The sequence below is a fragment of the Pleurodeles waltl genome, chromosome 7, assembly GCF_031143425.1.
Source record: "Pleurodeles waltl isolate 20211129_DDA chromosome 7, aPleWal1.hap1.20221129, whole genome shotgun sequence".
In the NCBI taxonomy this organism is placed as follows: Eukaryota; Metazoa; Chordata; class Amphibia; order Caudata; family Salamandridae; genus Pleurodeles; species Pleurodeles waltl.
The window spans coordinates 497,336,854-497,361,778 of NC_090446.1; the positions used below are offsets into that span (position 1 = coordinate 497,336,854).

Genomic DNA, 24,925 nt, shown 5'->3' on the forward strand with positions numbered 1-24,925 from the left:
TCCATTGAAGTACAGTGGGAGTCAGAGGGTCGCCCCACCATCTGCAAGCATTCCGTTCAGAAAGAAGGTGACCCACGATTTCAGTTATGCAAAGGAGCTGTAGATCTTCTTTGACTGCACCAGATGCCTAGGCCCAATCAACCAGGGCATGGAGAGGTGGAAGGGGGCAGCCTGACCAGTCTGCAGATATTGCCACTCCTATTCCAGAAATACTACAAAGGCTCACAAGTACTGGGCCAGAGGATGCTCCTGTGAACGAACATTCACCCCGCCCCAGTAAGACCAAGACAGAAGTCACCTCAACTGTGCCTCCTCCATGGAAGCTCCAGGGCTCCATGTACTAGCCTTGGAAATCGTCAGTCAGTGCTATGGTAAATGCAGTTCCATAGTCCAGTACCCTCAGGGTGGCCACAATCGTGACCACAATCGTCTGATCTGTGCTAGAAACTGAGCAATTTAAGGGTGAGCGTTACCGCATTCCCAGCCCCAGTGCTGCAACCACTCAAGCCCATTCATCTATATTATTCCTCTAAAAACATTTTGGCTGTTGAGAGTCTACTGAATTGAACAGCCTATCTGCACTATGCAGGACTTCAATCCTCCAACACTGCCTGTGCCCAAACTAATTCCCTACCTTCAGCGATCAGGAGTTAGGACAGCCACACATAGCTGCATGTTGCCTTTCATCTGCCACTGAAGCCATGTCTCTGCTGGCTGGTAAACTGGGCCGTGATCAGTATCATAAAGGAGAAGCTGTTGGAGACAGTTCCTCTTAAATGATTTTTTTTTTTTGTTAAACAGTAGTGCTTTGGCCATATAAAATCGGAAACACATTTGAATGAATTGCATGAATTTAAAACCGAAAAACATATTTTTCCTCATTTGAGCATCTTTTCCTTTAATGTTATTGGAAAGTTTCTGGTTTTCCCCCATGTGTGTGGAAATATTCTATGGTTTATGGATTCAGAGAGAAATCCCATCACAGATAATTGGGCTTTTACTTAATCCTTTCACTGTAACAGAATTTTGCTTTAAGTCTCAACCATCTGAATAGTGTTTTACTATCTGGAAGGATCCCAAATGTATGACAGGTATTATCAGTGGTAAATGGATGTGAATGGTATTATATTATTGCTAAATGTAAGTAGCTTTTAATTGCCCAACACAGCTCCTTCCCTGAATGCTGCAAGGACCGTTACTCTCTGCCTCTTATCTGAAAGATCTCTTGATACGATTGCACATGTTGTAAGCTTTATTTTTTGGAAAAGGTCTTAAAACATTTTTCTGGTCCGTCATGTTGAAGATTTCTAAAATGTCAGCCATATGAAAAAGTTAACAATGATTGCATCACCTTCTAAATAGAAAAGTTAAAGTTCATTAACACAAAGGTCCCTTTTCTGCTTAGCAAAAAATACAGAATACACTGTTCCTAATAAGAGTGAACACAGGGTAACCCTTAGGTTAGAAGCTAATGCCCTCACACATCCAGTCGGATGTCATGCTTCATCATAGGGCAAGCTCCTCGTCAGACCGCCGCAATGTCTGATGGGCACCCCAGAACGGGGGCACTTTGCCGGAGGTCTGTTTTTCTTTAATGGGACGATTGCCGAAAGTAAATAGTGCCCTTCTTTCGGGTACCACGTGAACGAGCAGAGAGAAGAAGTGAAAACAAGAGGGTTAAAATTGATTCACAACCCTAAAAGAACATCAAATTTTCATGAAAACAAGGGTGATGGCCAAGGATAAAAACAAAATAGGAGAGTGAGAGTTGAAATAATGTTCAACCACTCTCACATAATGCCTAGAAGTAAGGGTTACGGAACTACCCTAAACCCTAAGACAATGGGGTCGACATGTTTTGTGTCCTAGCGGTCACAAAGGATCCAATGACACTTCATCAGGACCAACACAACTATCTCACTATTTCTCCTAACAAAAGTATAAATCGTCAAACATGTCAGTCATATTAGACTCCAGTCACTTACAAAAAAGACTGCACGTCATGCTAGTCGGAGGTAAGGGTCAACCTGTTAAGGAGACATAAGGATATCTAAATTATGTCACACATTAATTTAAACAATACTTGCACTAACACCCCCCATGGGTGACACACTGTGTGAACGTCGTGGTATCATGCTCAGTAGTAACATATAGAACCAAAAAATCAGCAGCTTACCGTCCTCATGAAAGGATCAGGTGTCATAGAAAAACACGAGCCCAGAGGAGAGTCATGATACTAAAAAGATACGGCACAGAGCGATAATATGGTGAGAAAAAGAATGATTTCCTTTGGTAAATAACAATCAACTAAGTCAGAAGTTGGAAGGTATTCCTCACAGACAGAGGAAGCTGTTATAACATTTCAAACACCTGCTAATATGTCCACACGTATGGTACAGATAGTCTATCCAGACTAATTACAAAAAATTAAGGAGCACACAATCAGTACTCGTGTGCCTACTCATCGTCAATAGCCACACGACAGCCTGAACCGACCTCTATATGGTTCAAGGCTAAACGTGGTACAATTTAATACGTAAGTATTAGAGGGAACATACGTTAAAGGCCGGTCGAAGACACCCGCTAAGGGACACAGGTAAACACCACAACTTCCGAACTGTCTCCGTAAGCACCGATTCCGGTGTAAAAACATGCCCGCGGACCGTTGCGACGGTTAGATATACTACCAGGAAGATCATCACACTGAAAATGGGTAAACACACTACTCGTGCGCACTTACTTCTAAATTGAAGCTCCTCGCCCGGCACCTACCCGCGGCCGTGTTCCTGCACTGGTAGTTAGGATACACGGCCACCCGCAATTTAAACAGGAAAAGCCCGGGCATCTGGGGGCTCGTAGTCACGTGAGCCTCCTCGAGAATGACAAGAGAGGAAGGACTCTCGAGTCCAGAGTCCCGTATTAATCACTAAAAAAGGACTCAGAAACAAAGATAGAGAGTGTAGTAAATAATATCCTGAAAAAAACGGGTGTGTTGTTGGTACGTAGGAAGAAGGTATATGAACCATTAGTGAATAAGTGTACTCAAAACAACCTATTTGGTTGGAAAATGAGCACACAACTGATGTTCAAAAAGGAGAAATCATTTACAAGAACATGAAAGAGAGTGTTCCCCCATATTTACACCTACAGTCCTAGGGAAGAGGAGACCCTACCAGGACAGCAAATATACGTGTAGGTAGGTGCAAAAGATCAAAAGGCTCATTTCAACAGTGTCAGTGGGGGACCTAACTGAAAGAGGAAAAGACTCTAAAACAGTCAGCCCTGTATCAAAACGGGGGACAGCTAAACAAATCCAAGAAAAAACAAGGATTAATCGGTAAATTGGAGCCACGGGATATCATCTTTCAGCCCGTGGATGTGAGTCCCTAATTTGAAGATCCAGCATTGCTCGGATTCGAATAGGGAGTTGGGGTCAATCCTAGTATGTCCTTGGGAGTAGATAACCACCCACCACATATCGTCAGTGTTACTATGAAGTTCCAAAAAATGCGAACTAAATTTGGTGGTAATTTACTCAGGACGATAATGTGGAGTACGAACTGATAACTCTGTAAAGAATTTCATAAAAACAATGAGTCATTGTCCAGCCAGTGAATTACTTAAAGCAAAGAAAGTTAATCGGAGACACAACTAAATAGTACACTGGATAGTGTAGAGGCCAAAGGAAAAATAGTACAATGTCACAGGGGCGTTGTGGAGGACCAGCTACTTGTAAGGATGGAGAAAGGTCCCCTGCATTGCTGTGGAGCACATAAGGCCCTGCCTCAAGTCTTTCACAGCAGTCTGTACTGTTTGTTTAAGCTAAAGAGTTCCACTTACACTTTTCGGACCCCTTTGCTCTCTGGGTGAGACTACTACCCATCCCCAGGTAATTGAGTAGGGCAGCCTTATTCGCTTTTTGGGAATTGACAGGAGACCCCCAGTTTACTCTGGTCTTCCTATTCACACTCAAGCCAACAACCATGGTTGGAACACTGCATCAAAATAACAAAACAGCCCAGAGCCTGTGTCAAATCTGACCTGCTGGAGGATACAAGGACTCGTTCCCAATTTCGTTAAAAGAAATGAAACTGAAAATTCCAGCAATGTGCCAGAATTTCCTGATCAGAAGCCTAGTGTCACACCAGTGGTGCCCAGAGGCTTTCCCTTTGAGCACCAAGGTTGGAGTACTGCCAGCCAAAACCCTCTGGGATCCAGAACCTAGAATTAGTGGTTAATCCAGTGTTAATGGTTACTTTTAGTTGTTGGGATGAGTTTTGTGTGTGCAAGCAATCCATTCCATGCAATCATTCCAGTTTATTTATAGTCTGGACCACTGAAATTATGTATGTAACGTAATGCAGCACATTAAATGATAGTATTACTTCATTACTTTGTCACTTTTAAACTTGTTCACATTGGGCATTGGTTGCACCTTTTTAATACCCAAATATAGCATTAAGCAACAGAAAGGTTACAAGTCAACCTCTGCAAAGGGCCTTCGACTGTGCAGCAACAACGGTTTCTGTGGGGTTTTTTTTTGTAGGTTTTTTTGGTTATAACTTTTCAACCGTTTGGGCATAGAAAAATTTTTTTGGTTAAAATCTGCAGGTTATGCAGCAGATGATGAATTGTGTGGCAAATGCGGCAAATCTGTAATTATGCAGAAGTCGCCCTGGCCGCACAATCACTTAATTGCAGTGGCCCTTTTTATAGTGCACTAAGTTAATAGGGTTAGTTAAGATTATTAGTGGGTGGGGGTGTGTATGAGCGCATGCACATGGTTGGTGGGAATATGGATGGATGAATGAGAGGAGATTAGATATTGTTAGGTTGCATATGTATGATCTTCAGGTGAAGGAGGAGAGATTGTGGCCTTCTAAATAAGTTGTGTCCAGTAAGCAGAAATACAGTAATAAGAGAATAAGGCAAACACACATGTGTCATGCAAGGGGTGGAGAGGACCATTTAAAAGAGAAGGGAAAAACAAATAGTGATAATCAGAAGTTAAAAATTAAAGGTCAGTTTTTCATGCTGGTTTTAAGCAATGTAGAGCACAATATGCAAGCACATAGAAAGAAATACTATGTTCGGTGGCATGTGTAGCTGCAGATACACATGCTGTGCATAGTCCGCCGTCTGGTGTTGGGTTGGAGTGTTACAAGTTGTTTTTCTTCGAAGAAGTCTTTTCGAGTCACGAGACCGAGGGACTCCTGCTCCTTTGTTTCCATTGCGCATGGGCGTCGACTCCATCTTAGATTGTTTTTTTTCCGCCATCGGGTTCGGACGTGTTCCTTTTCGCTCCGTGTTTCGGGACGGAAAGATAGTCATAACTTCGGAAAACCACGTCGGTATTGTTTCGTTCGGTATCGGGTTAGATTAGAATCGACACCGAATCCTGAAGAGCTCCGGTAGCCCTTCGGGGTAATTTCGATCCCCCGTTGGGGCCTGGTCGGCCCGACCGCGTGCAACATCGACACTGATGGAACGGACCCCGTTCCGATTCTGTCCTAAATGCCACAGTAAATATCCCTATACAGACCAGCATTTGGTCTGTAACTTGTGCCTGTCACCCGAGCACAAGGAAGAAACGTGTGAGGCCGGTCGAGCGTTTCGGTAGAGAAAAACGCTCCGTGACCGAAGAGCCAGACGGTTGCAGATGGCGTCCACGCCGACAGGACAACGAGGGTTCGAGGAACAGGGAGAAGAAGAAGAAGCCTTCTCCATCCATGAATCGGACTCGGAAGAATTCGACGTCGAAGAAACCGTGAGTAAGACGTCGAAGCAAGCACCACACGGGAAAACAGACAAAGCCCAGGGGACGCCACTGCCAACAGGCCATGGCTCAACCCATAAAGTAGGTGACCGTCCATCGGCACCGAAAAAAGGCGAACTGGTGCAGAGGTCGTCCGACTCTGGTCGAGACACAGGCACGCAGCAATCTCGGGACCGAGAAAGTGCTGCAGAAAAGGGTCGACACCGAGACAGCACCACCAAGGCTGCTCGGCACAGAGACAGCGGCACTGAAGATGGTCGACGCCGAGAAAGTTCGACACGGAAAAAGAGAAAAATCTTGTCGGAGCCGAAAACAACAAAAGACACGGTTTCGGTGCCTAAACGACCAGCAACTGAACCGACAGCCAGTTCGTACTCAGAGGAACAATCACTGTCCTCCCAAATGCGCAAACACAGGTTTGAGGAAGATTTACAAACCAGTGGCGCATCGCTAACTCGCAGGCGCTCCTAGCGCGATATGACAGAGCCCATTGGGACGAGATGCAGCATCTCATCGAGCATCTACCCAAAGAATTCCAGAAACGGGCAAAACAAGTGGTTGAGGAGGGACAAAATATCTCCAACAACCAAATACGTTCCTCTATGGATGCAGCGGATACAGCTGCAAGAACAATAAGTACCGCGGTAACCATAAGGAGGCACGCATGGTTGCGCACATCCGGCTTCAAACCAGAGATACAACAGGCAGTACTCAATATGCCGTTCAATGAACAACAATTGTTTGGACCCGAAGTGGACACGGCAATTGAAAAATTTAAAAAAGATACTGACACAGCTAAGGCCATGGGCGCACTCTATTCCCCGCAGGGCAGAGGCACTTTTGGCACGTTTCGCAAAACAACCTTCAGAGGGGGGTTTTGAGGTCAAACCACACAAGCTAGTACCTCACAAACAACACTGTCTACCTACCAGGGACAGTACCAAAGGGGAGGCTTTCGGGGCCAATACAGAGGGGGACAATTCCCTAGAAACCGGGGAAAATTTCAGGGTCCCAAGACCCCACCAACCAAACAGTGACTCACAAGTCACTCAACCCCTTCACACAACACCAGTGGGGGGAAGACTAAGCCAGTTCTACACATTTTGGGAGGAGATAACAACAGACACTTGGGTCTTAGCAATTATCCGGCATGGTTATTGCATAGTTTTTCTCCAACTCCCTTCAAACGTCCCACCAAAAACACAGAATATGTCAAAACAGCATTTAGACCTGCTAGATCTGGAAGTTCAAGCATTACTACAAAAGGACGTAATAGAATTCGTACCAGGTCCACAAAAAAACACAGGAGTTTACTCACTGTACTTTCTAATACCAAAAAAAGACAAAACACTGAGACCAATCTTAGATCTTAGATCTCAGAACACTAAACACCTACATCAAATCGGAACACTTTCACATGGTCTCGCTACAGGACGTATTACCACTGTTGAGACAACAAGACTACATGACAACCTTAGATCTAAAAGACGCGTATTTCCACATACCGATACATCCCTCGCACAGGAAATACCTAAGGTTCGTATTCAAAGGAATACATTACCAATTCAAAGTGTTGCCGTTCGGTATAACAACCGCACCGAGAGTCTTTACAAAATGTCTAGCAGTAGTAGCTGCACATATCAGAAGGCAGCAAATACACGTGTTCCCCTACCTAGACGATTGGCTAATCAAGACCAACTCCCTAACAAAGTGTTCACACCACACAGATTATGTCATACAAACCCTCTACAAACTAGGGTTCACCATCAACTATACAAAGTCACACATTCTGCCGTGCCAAACACAGCAATACATGGGAGCGACAATCAACACAACAAAAGGGATAGCCACTCCAAGTCCACAAAGGGTTCAAAATTTTTACAAAGTCATACAAGCCATGTATCCAACACAAAAAATACATGCAAAGATGGTGTTAAAACTCCTAGGCATGATGTCCTCATGCATAGCCATTGTCCCAAACGCAAGATTGCACATGAGGCCCTTACAACAGTGCCTAGCATCACAATGGTCACATGCACAGGGTCACCTTCTAGATCTGGTGTTGATAGACCGCCAAACATACATCTCGCTTCTATGGTAGAACAGTATAAATTTAAACAAAGGGTGGCCTTTCCAAGACCCAGTGCCACAATACGTGATAACTACAGATGCTTCCATGACAGGGTGGGGAGCACACCTCAATCAACACAGCATCCAAGGACAATGGGACGTACATCAAAGAAGGTTTCATATAAATCACCTCGAATTGTTAGAGGTATTCCTAGCGTTGAAAGCATTTCAACCCATCATAATCCACAAATACATTCTTGTCAAAACAGACAACATGACAACAATGTATTATCTAAACAAACAGGGGGGAACACACTCGACACAGCTGTGTCTCCTAGCACAAAGGATATGGCAGTGGGCAATTCACAACCACATTCGCCTAATAGCACAGTTTATTCCAGGGATCCAGAACCAGCTAGCAGACAATCTCTCTCGGGATCACCAACAAGTACACGAATGGGAGATTCACCCCCAAATTCTAAAATCTTACTTCCAAATTTGGGGAACACCTCAAATAGACCTATTTGCAACAAAAGAGAACGCAAAATGCCAAAACTTTGCATCCAGGTACCCACACCAGCAGTCTCAAGGCAATGCTCTATGGATGAATTGGTCAGGGATATTTGCGTACGCTTTTCCCCCTCTCCCTCTTCTTCCATATCTAGTAAACAGATTGAGTCAAAACAAACTCAAACTCATACTAATAGCACCTACATGGGCAAGACAACCTTGGTATACAACACTACTAGACCTGTCAGTAGTGCCTCATGTCAAACTACCCAACAGACCAGATCTGTTAACACAGCACAAACAACAGATCAGGCATCCAAACCCAGCATCGCTGAATCTAGCAATTTGGCTCCTGAAATCCTAGAATTTGGACACTTAAACCTCACTCAAGAATGTATGGAGGTCATAAAACAAGCTAGAAGGCCATCCACTAGACACTGCTATGCAAGTAAATGGAAAAGATTTGTTTGCTACTGCCATAATAATCAAGTTCAACCATTACATGCATCTCCAACGGATATAGTAGGATACTTACTACATTTGCAGAAATCAAATCTGGCCTTCTCTTCCATAAAGATACATCTCGCAGCAATATCTGCATACCTGCAGATTACTCATTCAACTTCACTGTTTAGAATACCTGTCATTAAAGCATTTATGGAAGGCCTAAAAAGAATTATACCACCAAGAACACCACCTGTTCCTTCATGGAACCTCAACATTGTCTTAACAAGACTCATGGGTCCACCTTTCGAACCCATGCATTCTTGCGAAATACAATACCTAACGTGGAAAGTTGCATTTCTCATTGCCATTACATCTCTAAGAAGAGTAAGTGAAATTCAGGCGTTTACTATACAGGAACCATTTATTCAAATACACAAAAATAAGGTAGTTCTAAGAACCAATCCAAAATTCTTACCAAAAGTTATCTCACCGTTTCACTTAAATCAAACAGTAGAACTACCAGTGTTCTTTCCACAGCCAGACTCAATAGCTGAAAGGGCACTACATACATTAGACATCAAAAGAGCACTAATGTACTACATTGACAGAACAAAACTAATTAGGAAAACAAAACAACTATTTATTCAATTTCAAAAACCTCATACAGGAAACCCAATATCAAAACAAGGTATAGCCAAATGGATAGTTAAGTGCATCCAAACCTGCTACCTTAAAGCAAAGAGAGAGCTGCCTATTACACCAAAGGCACACTCAACCAGAAAGAAAGGCGCTACCATGGCCTTCCTAGGAAATATTCCAATGAACGAAATATGTAAGGCAGCAACATGGTCTACGCCTCACACATTTACTAAGCACTACTGTGTAGACGTGCTATCTGCACAACAAGCCACAGTAGGTCAAGCTGTACTAAGAACTTTATTTCAAACTACTTCCACTCCTACAGGCTGAACCACCGCTTTTGGGGAGATAACTGCTTACTAGTCTATGCACAGCATGTGTATCTGCAGCTACACATGCCACCGAACGGAAAATGTCACTTACCCAGTGTACATCTGTTCGTGGCATTAGTCGCTGCAGATTCACATGTGCCCACCCGCCTCCCCGGGAGCCTGTAGCCGTTTGGAAGTAATCTCCAACATTTGTAAATATATTACCTTAACCTTTATTTTGTACATACTTATTCATTCCATTGCATGGGCACTATTACTAACATACACAACTCCTACCTCACCCTCTGCGGCGAAAACAATCTAAGATGGAGTCGACGCCCATGCGCAATGGAAACAAAGGAGGAGGAGTCCCTCGGTCTCGTGACTCAAAAAGACTTCTTCGAAGAAAAACAACTTGTAACACTCCGACCCAACACCAGACGGCGGACTATGCACAGCATGTGAATCTGCAGCGACTAATGCCACGAACAGATGTACACTGGGTAAATGACATTTTCCTTTCTAGGCAAGTGTGACTGTAGATGCACATACTCTGCATACTCCTGCTATCTAGTGTTTGGTCGGGATGTGTGCTGTTTGTTTTTCTTTAAAGAAAGCCTTTTGATTCACGAGGAAGTGACTACTCCTCGGTGATACTGCGCATGGGCATCAACTCCATTGTTAGATTGTTTTTTCTCCGCCATCGTGTTTGGACGTGTGTTACCTCTTCCAGTTGAGACCATCGTCTGATGTCGCTCTCGGTTCTATTCTATTGCCATCTGTATTATCGATCGTGTTTTTGTCTTGTGCATGTTAAACCATAAACGAACATGGAGTTGATGCAGATTCGTTGCGGCCTGTCGAAGACCTCACCCTTCGATCCTTTCATTGTTGTCTCCAGATCCATTTTCCAAGCAATGCCCTCCCAGTGATGGAGCGAGCGCCATTTTGATTCTGTCTGCGTTGCCACCCAAAATACCCCAAGGCCGACTTCCACCAGGTCTGTATCATGTGACTCCCCAGACCACAGGGGGGCTGACGACTGTGAAGCCTATTGAGCTTTTCACTCTAAGAAAATGCTTCATGATCGTCGAGCACACCGCTTAGAGATGCAACGAAGATCTGCTGTTAAAACTTCCGACCTCTTCGAACATCAGGATGTTGAACAGGAGCACCACCCAGAGCTTCAGTGGCTGAAGAAGAGGCTTTTTCTTTCAAGGTCAGCTCAGAATCCGATCCTGGGTTTGAATTTATAATAACCAGCGTAACAATGGAAACTGACGCAGTGAGTACGCTAGCCCCTACCCCTCAGCCTTGAGTTGAATCCACTAAAAGACTCAGCCTCCAAGCAAGAGGCCTTTGGACTGCCTCTGCTTGTAGGCTATGGTTGGCACCGAGAATCCAGTTGTGACGCCCGCTCTCCTGCTCGGCGTCAAAACCCGACTCACAGCTGAAAGCTTCAGTGCTGGCAACCTCTATGGCCTTCCCTCCTTCTGGGTCGACACAACCATTGACAGCTTTGGTGCCAAAACAAAAAATCGGCTTGGAGACGAAATCCTCGAAGTCAGTGCTGAAAAAAAACATTGGGGTTACTGTGGTACCCATTCTCCAAAAACTGCAAGAGAGAAAAGACTCAAGACAACAGCAGATCCAGATTCATCCTAAAACTGGAAGGATATTAGTCAACCCATTACCTTCCCAGCCACCACCTTCCAAGAGGAACCCCACTCATTTCAGGAGGCTTAAGATGTACCAATTCCATAAATAAAAAAAAATAGTTGGACAAGGCCACCAGCCCTTTGCCTCTGACACCGCCTTCTCCACCATTACCGCAGCAGCCTCCACCACCTCTACCAGACATGCCTCATTTACCAAACTCTGATATATAGAGCCATTAGATATTTCTCCTTGGGGATCCCCTGGAGATGACACTGGTCCCACCCTGATCATGTGCATGATTATTTTCATGTTCCCCAAAACATTGCCCCCTGGGACTCGTATGACGTGGCTCCACCAGGGGATACAGACCCAGACCTGTACCCAGCACACCCATCACCTCCTGATGCCTCAACCACATTCCTGGAGCTTATAACAAATCAGAGTGGGTTCCATTTGAATGCATTTGGTTTGCATTGGCACCATATGGTAGGAGAGGACATCTTCTTAGACAGTGAAAGAGTATTGTCTGCATTCCAGTGGCTAGAGGATAGAAAATGCGAACACGGGAGTGAGTGTAGCGATGGCAAAAAGGCTCCCTTTACAAATTCAGTGAACACTTTATTAGCCGATGGCTGTTGATTAGAAATCCTGTAGCACTTTGTAGATGCTGCGCACGAGAAGGGGTTAGGCTGCAGGTAGCAGACGGCCCTTTAGTTGAGGCCAAGTCTTTTGTCTACCTTGATCATACTTCACTGCACAGCCTTCACACCTCCTTGTGCCTCGGTTGTTGATGTTCCATGATAGGGACTTCCCTGATGTTTAAGGCATCGCTACACAAAGACTGTCCAGTGAGCAGCCTGGAAAGACATTTGAAAAATGAACCATCCCAAACTGGTTCTGAAGCGTTAGGCAATGGTTGCACTTGCAGTTATTCAGGTCGACATTTTATTATTATTCTTAAACTGAACGAATAGATTATGCTGAAATACAAGAATAATTTGCACAGTGGAATAATGCAGTTTGAATCATTTGATTATCACAATTATCAAAGTTTGAAGTTTGCATAAAATAAACATGGAGATCTATTAATGAGCTACAGTTTTTAAAACTGTAACTCAGTATAACTGAATACAGAAGCACGTGTGCTGTGCTATGCTTTAAATCCTGTACGTCTGCTGAAGTAAGACTTGGTCAGGTGTACCTCTAGGAAGGCATGCAGGCGTAATGTTTTTATTCTGCTGCTGTCCAAGTCACTACACAAACAGTCAGTGTACCTCAACACATTGCAGTACCATGACAGCTAAAGTGGGTTTGTATGTGCTACAAATGCCCTTTGTACATGGAAGAACCAGCCATACATAATGCAGTATCCGCTGCTTCAGAGCAGATGTGCCATGCTTCATTTATATTACAGCTTTACAAGGTACCATGTAAGCACATGCCTGAAAGCACACATCTGGGGGCACAGCAGCCGAGTCTACTGCATAGACAAGGGAGAAAACACTGCACGTTACTGTCTCTGCTGCAAATATGTGGGATATATGCCTGGAAAAGCAGCACACATGGGAGCCCAAGTGCAGACATGGATGATTAAACAATGCATATACCTGGAAGCAAACCACTTACCTGAAGCCATACACTGCACAAACATGGGAAAACAGAGCAACAGATCAACAACTGGAGGTGCATGAGAGCACACACTGCTTGTGCATTCCATTATACCCTCCCTCAGGAGAGAGAGCTGTGACTTCATAAGGAAGAGGGCACCTGGAGGGAGAGGAGATGGGACAATCCCATTAAAGACAGTTTTACCTCTATAAAAAGAGAATCGATGTATAGTGAGGGAAGAATGACTACCAGGAGGCATCTAACAGTAAGAGGTGCCTCTAGGGTGGAACAGGCAGAGGCCACTTTAGGAGTTATACTATGACAGTACACACATCTGGGCGTACCTCTCACCTAGGAACACCCAGTGATCACACACACTGCAGCAATCACTGTACACTATTGGTATTACTACATAGATGTACAAGCCAACACTTGAGATACTTGGAGCCGCTCAGGCAGGAACATATCAGAAGTGCAAACACTGCACATTTCTAGGAACTAATTGCACACCGTGCAGCACAACACACCTGTGAGCATGCATCTGAGAGCACGAACACCAACTCACTGAAGCATGAGAATATGAAAGGAGCACATTGAAAGCGCACACGGATCAACATATGCATTTATTGTGTGTTAGAACCTGTTCCCCCCCTGTGTGGTTTCTCCCTTTGACTGTCCAGATGCCCTTCTAATTCTGATGGATACTCACTGCCCTTGAAAGTGAGTGTCAATAAGCCTGTTGGTGTCCCGCTGTGTCTGTGAACTCTGGGCACCTCCCGGGACTCTTGCCCCATCCATTAACTCTAGCACTCTCCACTGGACTATGGACTCCCTCCTGCAGACTCTTCCCCTGCCTGTGAACATTGGACTCCATGTGGTAGATTCTTCCCACTCTTGTGGCCTTTGGGCTCCCCCTCAGGTGTGTATCATGACTGGATACATTTAACTATTCAGCTGGCTATGCCTGATTATAATAAAGCCTTTGCTTTATGCAGTTCAGAAAACGCAACAAAAAGTTGAGTGTTTTTAAAGTAGTTCTTCCTATTCACATAGTACATTAAGGCTTGTTTAAAAGCTAAGCTATGAGGAACCCTTTCTTCGACTGAGTCAGGTTGAGGAAAGAAAACAGTTCTATAGACTGGTTACGGTGGAACGGATAGATCACCTTAGGAATAAATTTAGGGTTATTGCAAAGGACAGCCCTATCTCTCTGAACCAGAAAGAAGGGTTCTTTTAATGTTAAAGCTTGGAGCTCACTGCCACGTCTGAGTGAGGTGATAGCCACAAGAAATGACACTTTCCAAAAGAGGCAGTGAAGATGGCATGAATGGAGGGGCTCAAATGAAGAACCCATGAGTCTTGTAAGGATGATATAGAGATTCCACAACAAAGACTGGGAAACACGTGGAGGAATGACCCTCAGGAGTCCCTGCATAAAGCTTTAATGACTGGGATCTTAAAGAGGGAATCTTGTTGCCTATATTGGAGATAAGCAGCCACAGCAGCCAAGTGTAGACAAATGGAGGTGAAGACTCGTTCACAAATTTGTAGGTGTAACAGGTAACAAAATGTTTTGGGCACTAGCTGCTGAATGGTCAATGTGGTTTGAAAATCAGTAGAATCCAAAAACATTTTAATTTGGCAGCATAAAGGTCACGAGTAGTGGGCCTGTGTGCTTTAGTATATTCATGCATTCAGGGGGCTCACTGAGGTAACAAACTCTAAGACTTCAGGAGTCAGATCGTAAGGTTGAGACTCCTGGGATTGGGGTGCCTGATTTCTCTAGAGCTCTGCGTGGGAAGTTCCAGTCTGTTGTGGAGCTTATCGTGCAGAGCCACTGAAAACTCAGGTGGAACCACTTGGTTGAGGGACGTTTGCTGAAGCCTCTGAACCACAAACAGCAATGAGTGGGAGAGGTTGAGAAAGGTAGGCGAATATCTCTAACCAGTTTATCCATTGTGCGTTGCTCAAGGAACGTGAATAAGGGAATCTGGAGGCGAAGTTTTGGCTTTTTGTGTATTCAGTCATAGAAAAGAGGTCCATGTCTAGAAACCCCCATCGTCGGAAGTACTGTAGGAGGACTCGCAGGTGATGTTCCCACTCGTGGACTTGTTGCTGCATCCTGCTAAGGTCGATGAGGTAGTTGTCCACCCCTGGAAGGTAGTCCGCTAGCAGATAGATCATGTAGTGGAGAGCCTAGAGTCAGATGGAATAGGCTAGCTAAGAGAGCTAGGGAGAGCGAGTGTCTCCCTGCTTTGTAGGTAATACATGGCTGTTATGTTGTCAGTCCAGATGAGGTCCACCTTGCCCACTATGTAGAGAAGGAATGCCTTGAGCGCTAGATGAACAGCTAACAGCTGCAAATAGTTGATGTGGAGGCCCCCGTGACTGGGATCCCACTGATCCTGTACAGTCAGGTTTTGTAGATGCACTCCCCACTCAGTGATAGATGTGTCCATTCTAATGGTAATCTGTGGAACTAGGTTGAGAAATGGTTGCCTTTTCTTCAAATTGTTGGTGTTCAGCCACTGCAGAGAGCGATGTGCGTGGCAGCTAATCAACACTAGATCTTCCCAGTGAGACTCTGCCTGAGACCATTGATGCGTTAAGCATTGCTCCAGTGGGCGCATGTGTAACCTTGTGTGGGGAACTATGGAGATGCATGAGGCCATCATGCCGATAAAGTGCATGCTAGTCTTGACTGTGACGTTTTGCTATGGCTGAAAAAGACTGTACTGAGACTGGCTCTGTCAACCTCTGTATTTAGGATGATGCCACCTAAATAGGGTTGGATTTAAAGGGGTTAAAGATGAGACTTTACATTATTGATCATAGAGCCTAGTTCCTGAAGAACATTGATAGAGGCTAGGGTGTGTACGTAACACTGCTGTTGTGTTGCGCTCTTTATCAACCAATCATACAGGGTTGGGAATAGATGGATTCTATGTCTTTGCAGATGCGGGGCCATTACTGCAAGGCATTTTGTAAAAAAACATATGGTGCGATGTCTAACTGCAGCACTTTGAACTGATAGTGTGCCATTTACAACAAACCAGAAGTAGCGCTGATGCACTAGGTGAATTGGGATTTGGAAGTATACGTCTTTGAGGCTGAGTGCAGCCATGAAGTCACCTTGCTGTAGCAGTGAAATATAATCTTGGAGAGTGATTATGTTCTGACAGAATGTACTCGTTGAGAGGTCTGAGGTTCAGAGTAAGACTGAGGGATCTGTCCTTTTTGGGAGCATGGAAGTAAAGGGGCTATACCCCTGAACTCTGTAGGTCTTGTGGCATATTAAATATGGCTCCTTTGACTCCTTTCGAAACTTTCCAAAGTAGGTGTTAACGTTCTGGGAATAGGACATATCTGTGAGATGGTATGTTGGGTGGTGCGGAAGGAAGCTCCAGACAGTAACCATGTTGAATGATGTCTAATACCCACTGGCTGGTCTGAGGTGACATGTTGCCAGGTGGGGAAGAACATCTGAAGTTGTCGTCAGACAGGTGTTATGTGGTATTGGTGGTGAAGAGTGGGGGATTAGCCTGACCAGTCAAGTCACTGCTTGGTTGAGGCTGCTGCTTTGGGGAAGCCACCTTTGCCTCTAACCTTGGTACTCTTACCCCAGTAGGCAACTCTGAAGTAGCCTCTTGTGGAGGTTTGCTGGCCTCGCTGATGCTGAAAGGATGGGGAGCTGAAGTCAAAAGGAAGTCCACCCTGGATGAAACTGCAAGCCTCGCCCTGATACAAGAGAAGGGGAACATAATCTAAGACAATACTGATGGAGGGAGAAGAACCATGAAGGCTGAAGAGAACACTATAATGACATTGTTTCGAGGCATGAGAACACATGTCCGAACCAGATGACAGAAAGAAAACCATCTAGCAATGAAGCTGATGGCCATGCACATTACAAGTAAGAGGAGGAATCACATTACTGCCTGATTCGAGAAGCCTTCTTTGAACAAAAACAAATTGCACACATCCAGGGCAAACATTAGATGGGACAAACTTGATCAAAGGACAAAGGCTCAGGCTCAATCTTCTGCTCTGTCTGGGGCAAAAAGAATTACTTGTGACTGGTTGGTCTTGATTTTTCCTTTGAACCAGAGGCAGGGGATTTAGCAGTGGAAATGCATACAGGAGCCCTTCAACAGGTACTGACAATGCGTTTTCTTGACAGTCGCAAATACATCTAGCAAGGGAGCAACCACTGCTCAAAGAAGCCCTGAACCACCTCGGAATGAAGATGCCACATGTAGTCATGCAGATGAAACCGGGTCAGCTCGTCTGCTCTGGCAGAGTCTGTCAGGTATTTGGTGAAGAGAAAGTTGCTCCGTAAGTTCAACCATCTCCAGGGGCATTGCCCCTTTGAACAATTTCCAAACACACCTTTCCGACGGCATGATCTCCAGTCAGGAAGGAAATGCCATACTCTGCCTCTTAGTGATGAGGCATGAGCCTGACTGGGAAATCTATAGTGATGGCTGATGCTAAATCAGGGTAGGGAAAATTTGAGGACTGCTGTCATCAGGGGACGTTCTAGGTCGCCTAGCGCAGATCAAGACTGACTGGTGGTCGTGGACATAGCTTAGACCATACAGCTAAAAGGATATCGGTAAAGGGATCACTTAAGTGGCTGAGATGAAGCTGGCCTTTGTCAAAGAATCTAGGTCAATACATTTGTGTCTGTCTCTTTAGTGAGCAACTGCATTTCTAGGACTGCAGCTGCCCTTCAAACCACCTCTGCAATTAAGCACTTTCTTCCATTGGTGAGCTAGCTTTGTTTAAGGAGATGTGTTTTTGAAGTCTACAAACAATGAAACTTCGGTTTAATGAGAGGGGAGAAATCCATATCCTTACTCATCAGTGTCTTAAGGGACACAGGACTCAGGATGTAAGAATAGAGGCCTTTATGAGTGAGATCCTGGCTCTTCACCTTTACCAGTCGAGCAGAGAAAAACGTACTCAAGGAGGTGGCATGAGGTTAGAAAGTCAGCATTCATAATATGCATCAAGCAATAATCAGTAGCTGAAGGATGAGTGTTCTTTAGTTTTAATAAGAAAAGTACTTTAAAAGGTAAGACAAAGGCCAAATAATGTGCCCGCTTGTAAATCGGGACAGAGTCTTCTGTAAAGTGTGCTGGCCCTTGATATTTTTGATTAGGCCCAGTCAACAGGGTTGTGCTTCAGACTACGAGCATCTGTTTCCTGCAACCTCGGGTAAGTAACAGCAGAGCCAGAATTACTCGAAAGGAGGTTTAGTTGTGCTGTCAACAGTCCTGATGTAATTGACACTAGTGTGTTCTGCACAAAGGAAGTTAACTATGGAGTAACTTTGGCCAGTGGATGTCAATATTAGTAAAGCGGGGCACGCCTCACACTGCATCAAAGGAACAATGTCAATTTGTCTTGCCTCCGCTCCTTCAGAGCAGCATCTCCTGTCTAAGAGCAAGCTCCCCCACTGGCAGTGTGGCCAAGCAGTACAATATCCTGCTCCAGCGGCTCCTCATAGGGTACTACGGTGTGGGCAAGACCTATTTGTTGTGCATATTCACAGACGAGTTCCACTTTTGTCGCACATCTCCACAATAGGTAAAACTATGCCCACATTTATTCATGGGGTCCCAGTATATTCCATAGATTTGCATACTTTCCCCTGTGCTCTCTGAGGATATACCCATGCATAGTGTGGGGTGTAGACATATGCATTCATTCATCCATTGATTCAAGGCGGTTCCTGGAATGTAATGTAGATAATAGATTTCAATACTAGCATATGTGATGCCCTATGGGTGCTCCCTGGCATGTCCATGAGCTCTGGGCATGTCCCCAATTACTCATTCATTCATTGTGATCTCAGTATGATAGTGCCTATGGTGCCCTGAGAGCTTGAGAGAGCAGCAACACACATCACCACACTACAGCTGGCTGTGAAGTGTTTTAGATTTGGTGCACATCCTTTCTTTGCATTGTGGATCTCTTTCAAGTCATCTGGCAGGACCGGGCAGCCTGTAAAGAATGAAGTGGGGTTCACCTTCCTACATTTCACGGTCTTGGGGGGGGGGGGGGGAGCAGCTCATGAGGGGTTTGCTGTAAAAGTTACAAAGGATTTACCAGTTCCTCCAGGAGCCCTCTGTACTAGAAAGAAAGGGGGCACCATAGCCTTTCTGGGAAACATCCCCATAGCTGGTATTTTACAGCAGCTGCTTGGTCTACACCACACATTTTCACTAAACTCTATTCTGTGGACCTGTTAAACCGCCATCAAGCCAAGTTTTAAGTTGCTGGTTGTGATGAATTTCATAAAAGTATTAATTTGCATAATTTCCCCCAAGCCACTTGTTATGCCTCAGTGGGATCAGCACATTTGCACACCCTTTGAACCACTGCACAACTGTTCTTTATGGCTTTTGACAGTTAAAACCATCTTCCTCATTGCAGTTAAGTGAACATGCTGCATAAGTGAACTACAGGTCCTTTTGGTGCAGCTGCCCTACACTCCTCTTTACAGTGGAGTGGCCTCACCCGTGCTGGTCTGAAACCTACCTGCACCTCTGCAGAGAATCATTGTGTGCCATGTAGGCTGAACTTCCAATAATTCTATGCAGTATCTTGCCTCACAATGTTTGAGCTTGGCAGCCTGGTCCAGAAGATCTTCTTTATGACCACTTGAACTAAACAGTTGCATGGGTGTTTTGGAAAGAGACAGAACATCCTTCCACCACACTTTCAAGTAGAGATGATTTTGCATCTGCTTTTGTGGAAAATCTATCCTTGTGACCATCCAAGAAGCCGCCCTCGCCATTCTCTTTGGCTACATTTGAATTGCAGTTTTCTGTAATTGACTACCTCTGATGGCTGTTAGAAGGAAAAAGAACCTTTTTGTATTAGAAAATGTCTCGTACAATCACATGTTCTCTTATTAAACATTCATTAGTGTGGAATTATTGAGGCAGATTTCAAGTGCCTTAAAATGCATCTCAGGCAAGTACGTTTGCAAAATATTTTTTTCTACTGAGCTTGTTCAAGTGTTTTTATTGTTGAAATAGTTCTGAGGTCTGTTTCACACCTCATCCTCAAAGTGACTGGATGCTTCACAGCAACTTGTGTCATTGTAATTGTTATATTTGAAAGCAATCCCATCAGTCAATAAGGGTGTGTGTGTGTGTCTGTGCCTGTGATATCCTGTAATGGCATTGACCGAACAAAAGATTTCAGAAAAATATTTGTTAACTTCATTTTCATTGTAAGTGCACAGATGTCAAAGGTAGGAATAGTTAGTTTGCAATTCTATTTACAGATGTTTAACTTGCGGTCAAAGATTATGTAACGTACAGATAAGTAATGTCCTTTTCTCTTACCTTAGCACAGAAACTCCTTGTTTGCTTTTATTGTGCATCCCACTGCTTACACATTATTTTGCATTTTTGTTTTGTTGTCCTGATCTTAATATTCACTTTGTCTCTGATGGTGTTTAGAGCTGGGTATCGTATAGCTTTCTGAGATGCTATTTATTGTTTTAAATGAAGTGTAGCATATAAAATGGATGCTGGTGGACAGATATTTGTTTTTCGACCACTTTTGCATGCATACTTTAGTTTCTCTTTCCTTAACCTACTTCATCTACTTACCAATATTGCAAACCCGAAGAGAAGGAGGAAATCTCAGGACGGTCTGAGGGAGCATGCAACTGGCTGTGCTCGCAGCGAAGGCTTTTATACAATCAGCAAGAAGGACAAGGACAAGTATCTCGACAACTATCCCATGGCAGTTCAAGAATTGGATGCTTTGGACTCACAGGTAGACCCCTTTTCACAGAGCTCTTTAAAAAAACTTGCACTTTCACCTAATTTGGTCAAGATTATATCTGTAGAATATGTAAATCACAGATTCTCTAACAAGGAAGGATTCCTTCCCTTTTGAGTAATTTTTTTATACACCACTGTAAAAAAACACACCTTATAGAGGATTCTGCCTGCAGATTCCTTACCTTAGATTATCCCCTGGGTGTTAGACTGGATCTGACATTTTCGAACAGAACCTCTGTTCAGTGGTAAGTTATGTAGAACAGCTCCTCAGCAGCATCCTCACCCAGTGTGACGTGCATGATGCCTATTTAGGCACTACCCCATCTTGCTTACATCAGTTCTTTTCTTTCCATATTCTTAATGCAGATCTGGAGAGTGCTACCTTCATCCACTTTTTGGACTCATTTTTCAACATTTTTGTCTTCTATTTTTGAGTTTTTCATTCCCAGTGTGTAAGGGGTGTACCCTAAAAAAAACCTGTGTTGTTTACGCCCTGTGGTTCCTTTCACAGACAGATGTCTGTGACAGACCCACACTTTGACCCCAGAGCGTTAGAGCCAGGCACGACTCCAAGGCCTGTCCTGACTGCAAGGGCATGAATACAAAGGCAGTTCGGGAGGGCTTCCTGAAGCTCCTGGTCACTTGTGGAGTCAACTCCGCAGCATTCCAGATCTTGGTTGTGGAGACGTTACTGGTGCTTTTCATCATCGGCTAAGTCTCCCAACAAATCTAAAACCGTAATCGCCAGTCCAAGTCTTCGGATGATGCACTGGTATAGTGCTGCAGTTCTAGCCCCTGCTTCAATTCGTCAGCTGCTTAGCCTGAGTCTGGGTCCGCTCCACACACCCCCAGAATTTCCCAGAGTCTGAGCAACCCCTACCCAGTTAAAATAATTCTGTTATCCTGGTGTTTCTCAACCAAGACATTATACTCCTGTCGATGGGGCAAGTTTGTAGCTTGGTGTACTACCAAGAATGTTTCAACCCCTCTCTGCAGCTATGTTCTATGTGTTTTTTTTTCTATTGTTAGTCCGGCAATGCTTTGCTTAATGCAGAATTCAAAGGTATTTTTCGGCCCTATCTGCTTTCTTGCAGTTGCTGGATCAGCACTCCCTGCTCAAGTCATGTGTGACATATTTTCTAAAATGAGTCCAACATATGTTTCCTCTAAAACCCTTCATCATGCCTCAATGGGACCAGAACTTAGTCATCACATTTTTGATGTGCTTGCCCTTTGAGCCCATGCTTAGCTGTCATCCATGTCTTTTGACTATCAAAATAGCCTTTCTAGTGGCCATTACATTGGCCAGCAGGTTAGTTAGCTGTAAGCACTCTGTGCACCCTCCCTCCTTACACAGATTTTTTGCCAAACCAACTGGATTTGAGAACACATGGCTTGTTCCTGCCAAAAGTGGTCACACACTTCTGTAGTGTTTTGTGAGTTCTGTGATCCAAACCTTGTGGCTCTGAACGGACTCCATAGAAGTGTGACATCGTTTTTAGATCAGAATGCATTGAAAGTTTTTTTTAATATTGAGTTTGCAGTTACACACAGAAGAAAAAAGGCTTGTAATATTCTGCTCCGTGTGGCGTAGTCATTAGTGGGTACCCAGGCTGGGGAGGGGACACTACAACTGCGACCAGGATGGAATAAGTAACCCGAAGAACGATCATGCTCCCCCAGAGAGTTTGCCGTGGTCCAAGCAAACTGCTTCTGTACTGCATCGACGCTTCATTTGTATGAAGTCAAAGGACAGCTCCAGCTGCTGTGATGCAGTTTAAGACACAAAAGCATTGTAAAGAAACTACACGTTGTTGGCTCCGAATCTGCTGGTCAGGCCATAGATAAAGGTACCAGGCTGACACGCAAGACAAATTTGTTCATTACACGGAGCATTAATACTGAAGACTGATACAACTAGGTTTACAAAGCACAGACAAAGATAATCATAGCTTTCCAAATACCTCTGCGAACAGAAGTGCTGCAAGGCGGAGATTAACCTGTTGTCAGGAAGTACAAACTGAAGTTTAGAAAAGAAGAAATAAATGACTTGCCAAATCCACTAAAGTCATTGTACCACAGCTCTCTCTGAAGCAGCTCAAGGAAAAGTGCCCAGGGTTGTACTTACAGAGCCATCTATACCCGAAGCGATTTGCCTACAAAGTTGCAGAGTGGACTCTCGGAATAACTTCATAGGTCAATAAAGAGCCGAAAGTGATTTTTGGAACAGTGGCATTTTTCAGATGGTAGCTAACAAAGAAGCCATAGTTCCAAGTAATGTTAAAGACGATCCTGAGGCCAACCCGTCAAAGGACCTTAAACAAGATCTGCATGTACATGATTACCAAACAGCCTCAGAGTGCACGCTACCCTCAACGTTAGTAAGTTCCACACTTGTCTACAGTACTGCTGCCTTCCTGACACCACCACCTTTCGATGCTCCCAAAAAGCATAATATTGGAGATAGATGGACTTCTTGGAGAGAGACATTTGATGATTTCATTGATGCACTTGAAGAGCCTTATAACAGAAAGATTATCAATTATCTTAAAAAATCTTGCTGGTGATGGTGTGAAAGAAGTCATAAAGAATATGCTGAGAACTGACGAAGAAGGTCACCTACAGTTTAAAGAAGCTTTGAATCTCAATACAGAACGTTGGTTATGAAAGATATTTTTAAAGTGGACACTGCAAAATTCAACAGTTCCTAGGGAAGGTAAGTTCAAGTTAGTTTAGCAGGTAAGTAAAGCACTTACAAGTTCAGTCTCCGGGGCATAGGCAGCCCACTGTTGGGAGTTCAAGTCAACCCCAAACACCCAGCAACACAGGGCCAGTCAGGTGCAGAGGTCAGAGTGGGGCCCAAATAACATAGGTGCCTGTGGAGACTAGGAGTGCTCAGGTTCCAGTCCGCTAGCAGGTAAGTACCTGCGTCCTCGGAGAGCAGAGCACTGGGGAGGTCCCAAACATGCATACAAAATACAACCTCAGTGGCATAGGGGCAGCCGGGTGCAGTGTGCAAAGTAGGTGTCTGGTTTTGAATAGAATTCAATGAAGGGACCCGGGGGTCAATCTGGCGATTTAGTCAGGGCACAGGGGGGCTTCTCGGGCCAGCCACCAACTGGGCAACGATGAGGGCCACCTGCTGGTCACTCCTGCACTGGTAGTTGGTTCCTCTCAGGCCTGGGGGCAGCGGGTGCAGTGCTTCTTCCAGGTGTTGGGTTCTTTATTACCGGGCAGTCGCAGTCAGGGGAATCCTCTGGATTCTCTCTGCAGGCGTTGCCGTGGGGGTGCAGGGAGGTAGTCTCAGGGTGCCCACGTCGGAGTCGCCTGGGGGTCCTCTCTACAGTGTTGGTTTCTCTGGACATGAGCCGGGGGCATCGGGTGCAGAGTGTTGGGGATCCACGCTTCCGGAGTGAGGCTGGAGTCCCTTTAAAGCTGGTTTCTTCTAATCCTATTGGGGGAAATCCTCCAAAGCAAGATGGAGGATTTTCTAAGGAAGGGGTCACCTCAGCTCTGGACACCTTATGGGCTGTCCTGACTGGAGGGTGACTCCTCCTTGTTTTTCTCATTATCTCCTCCGGACTTGCTGCCAAAAGTGGCGGCTGTGACTGGGGGGGAGAGGACGGGGGGTAGTATTTCCACTAGCTGGAGTGCCCTGAGGTGCTCTGACACCAGGCTTGAGCCTTTGAGGCTCACCGCCAGGTGTTACATTTCCTACAGGGGGAGGTGTAAAGCACCTCCATCCAGGACGGGCACAACGGCACTCACCCCATGTGGCCAGAAACCTGTTGGGATGTGGCAGGCTGACAGAAACTGGTCAGCCTAGCACTAGTAGTTGGGCTGCCATGCAGGGGGCCTCTCTAAGATGCCCTCTGTTTGCATTTCTCAATAAATCCATCACTGGCATCAGTGTGGATTTATTGTGCTGAGAAGTTACCAAACTTCCCAGTATTCAATGTAGCCATTATGAAACTGTGGAGTTCGTGTTTTGACAAATTCCCAGACCATATATTCTGTATGGCTACCCTGCACTTAAATATCTAAGAATTGGCTTACACTGTAGGGGCATAGTGCTCGTGCAGCTATGCCCTCACCTG

General features: G+C 44.8%; 1 protein-coding gene across 10 annotated transcripts in view; it reads left to right on the forward strand.

Annotated features, from left to right (window-relative positions):
• SETD1A (SET domain containing 1A, histone lysine methyltransferase) overlaps positions 1–24,925 on the forward strand; it is a 905,198-nt gene that overhangs the window by 759,012 nt on the left and 121,261 nt on the right. For all 10 annotated transcript variants that reach the window (XM_069244167.1, XM_069244168.1, XM_069244163.1 and 7 more), the window contains one exon: positions 20,648–20,820. In XM_069244167.1, coding sequence (XP_069100268.1) covers positions 20,648–20,820 — 173 coding nt within the window. The remainder of the gene's footprint in view (positions 1–20,647; positions 20,821–24,925) is intronic.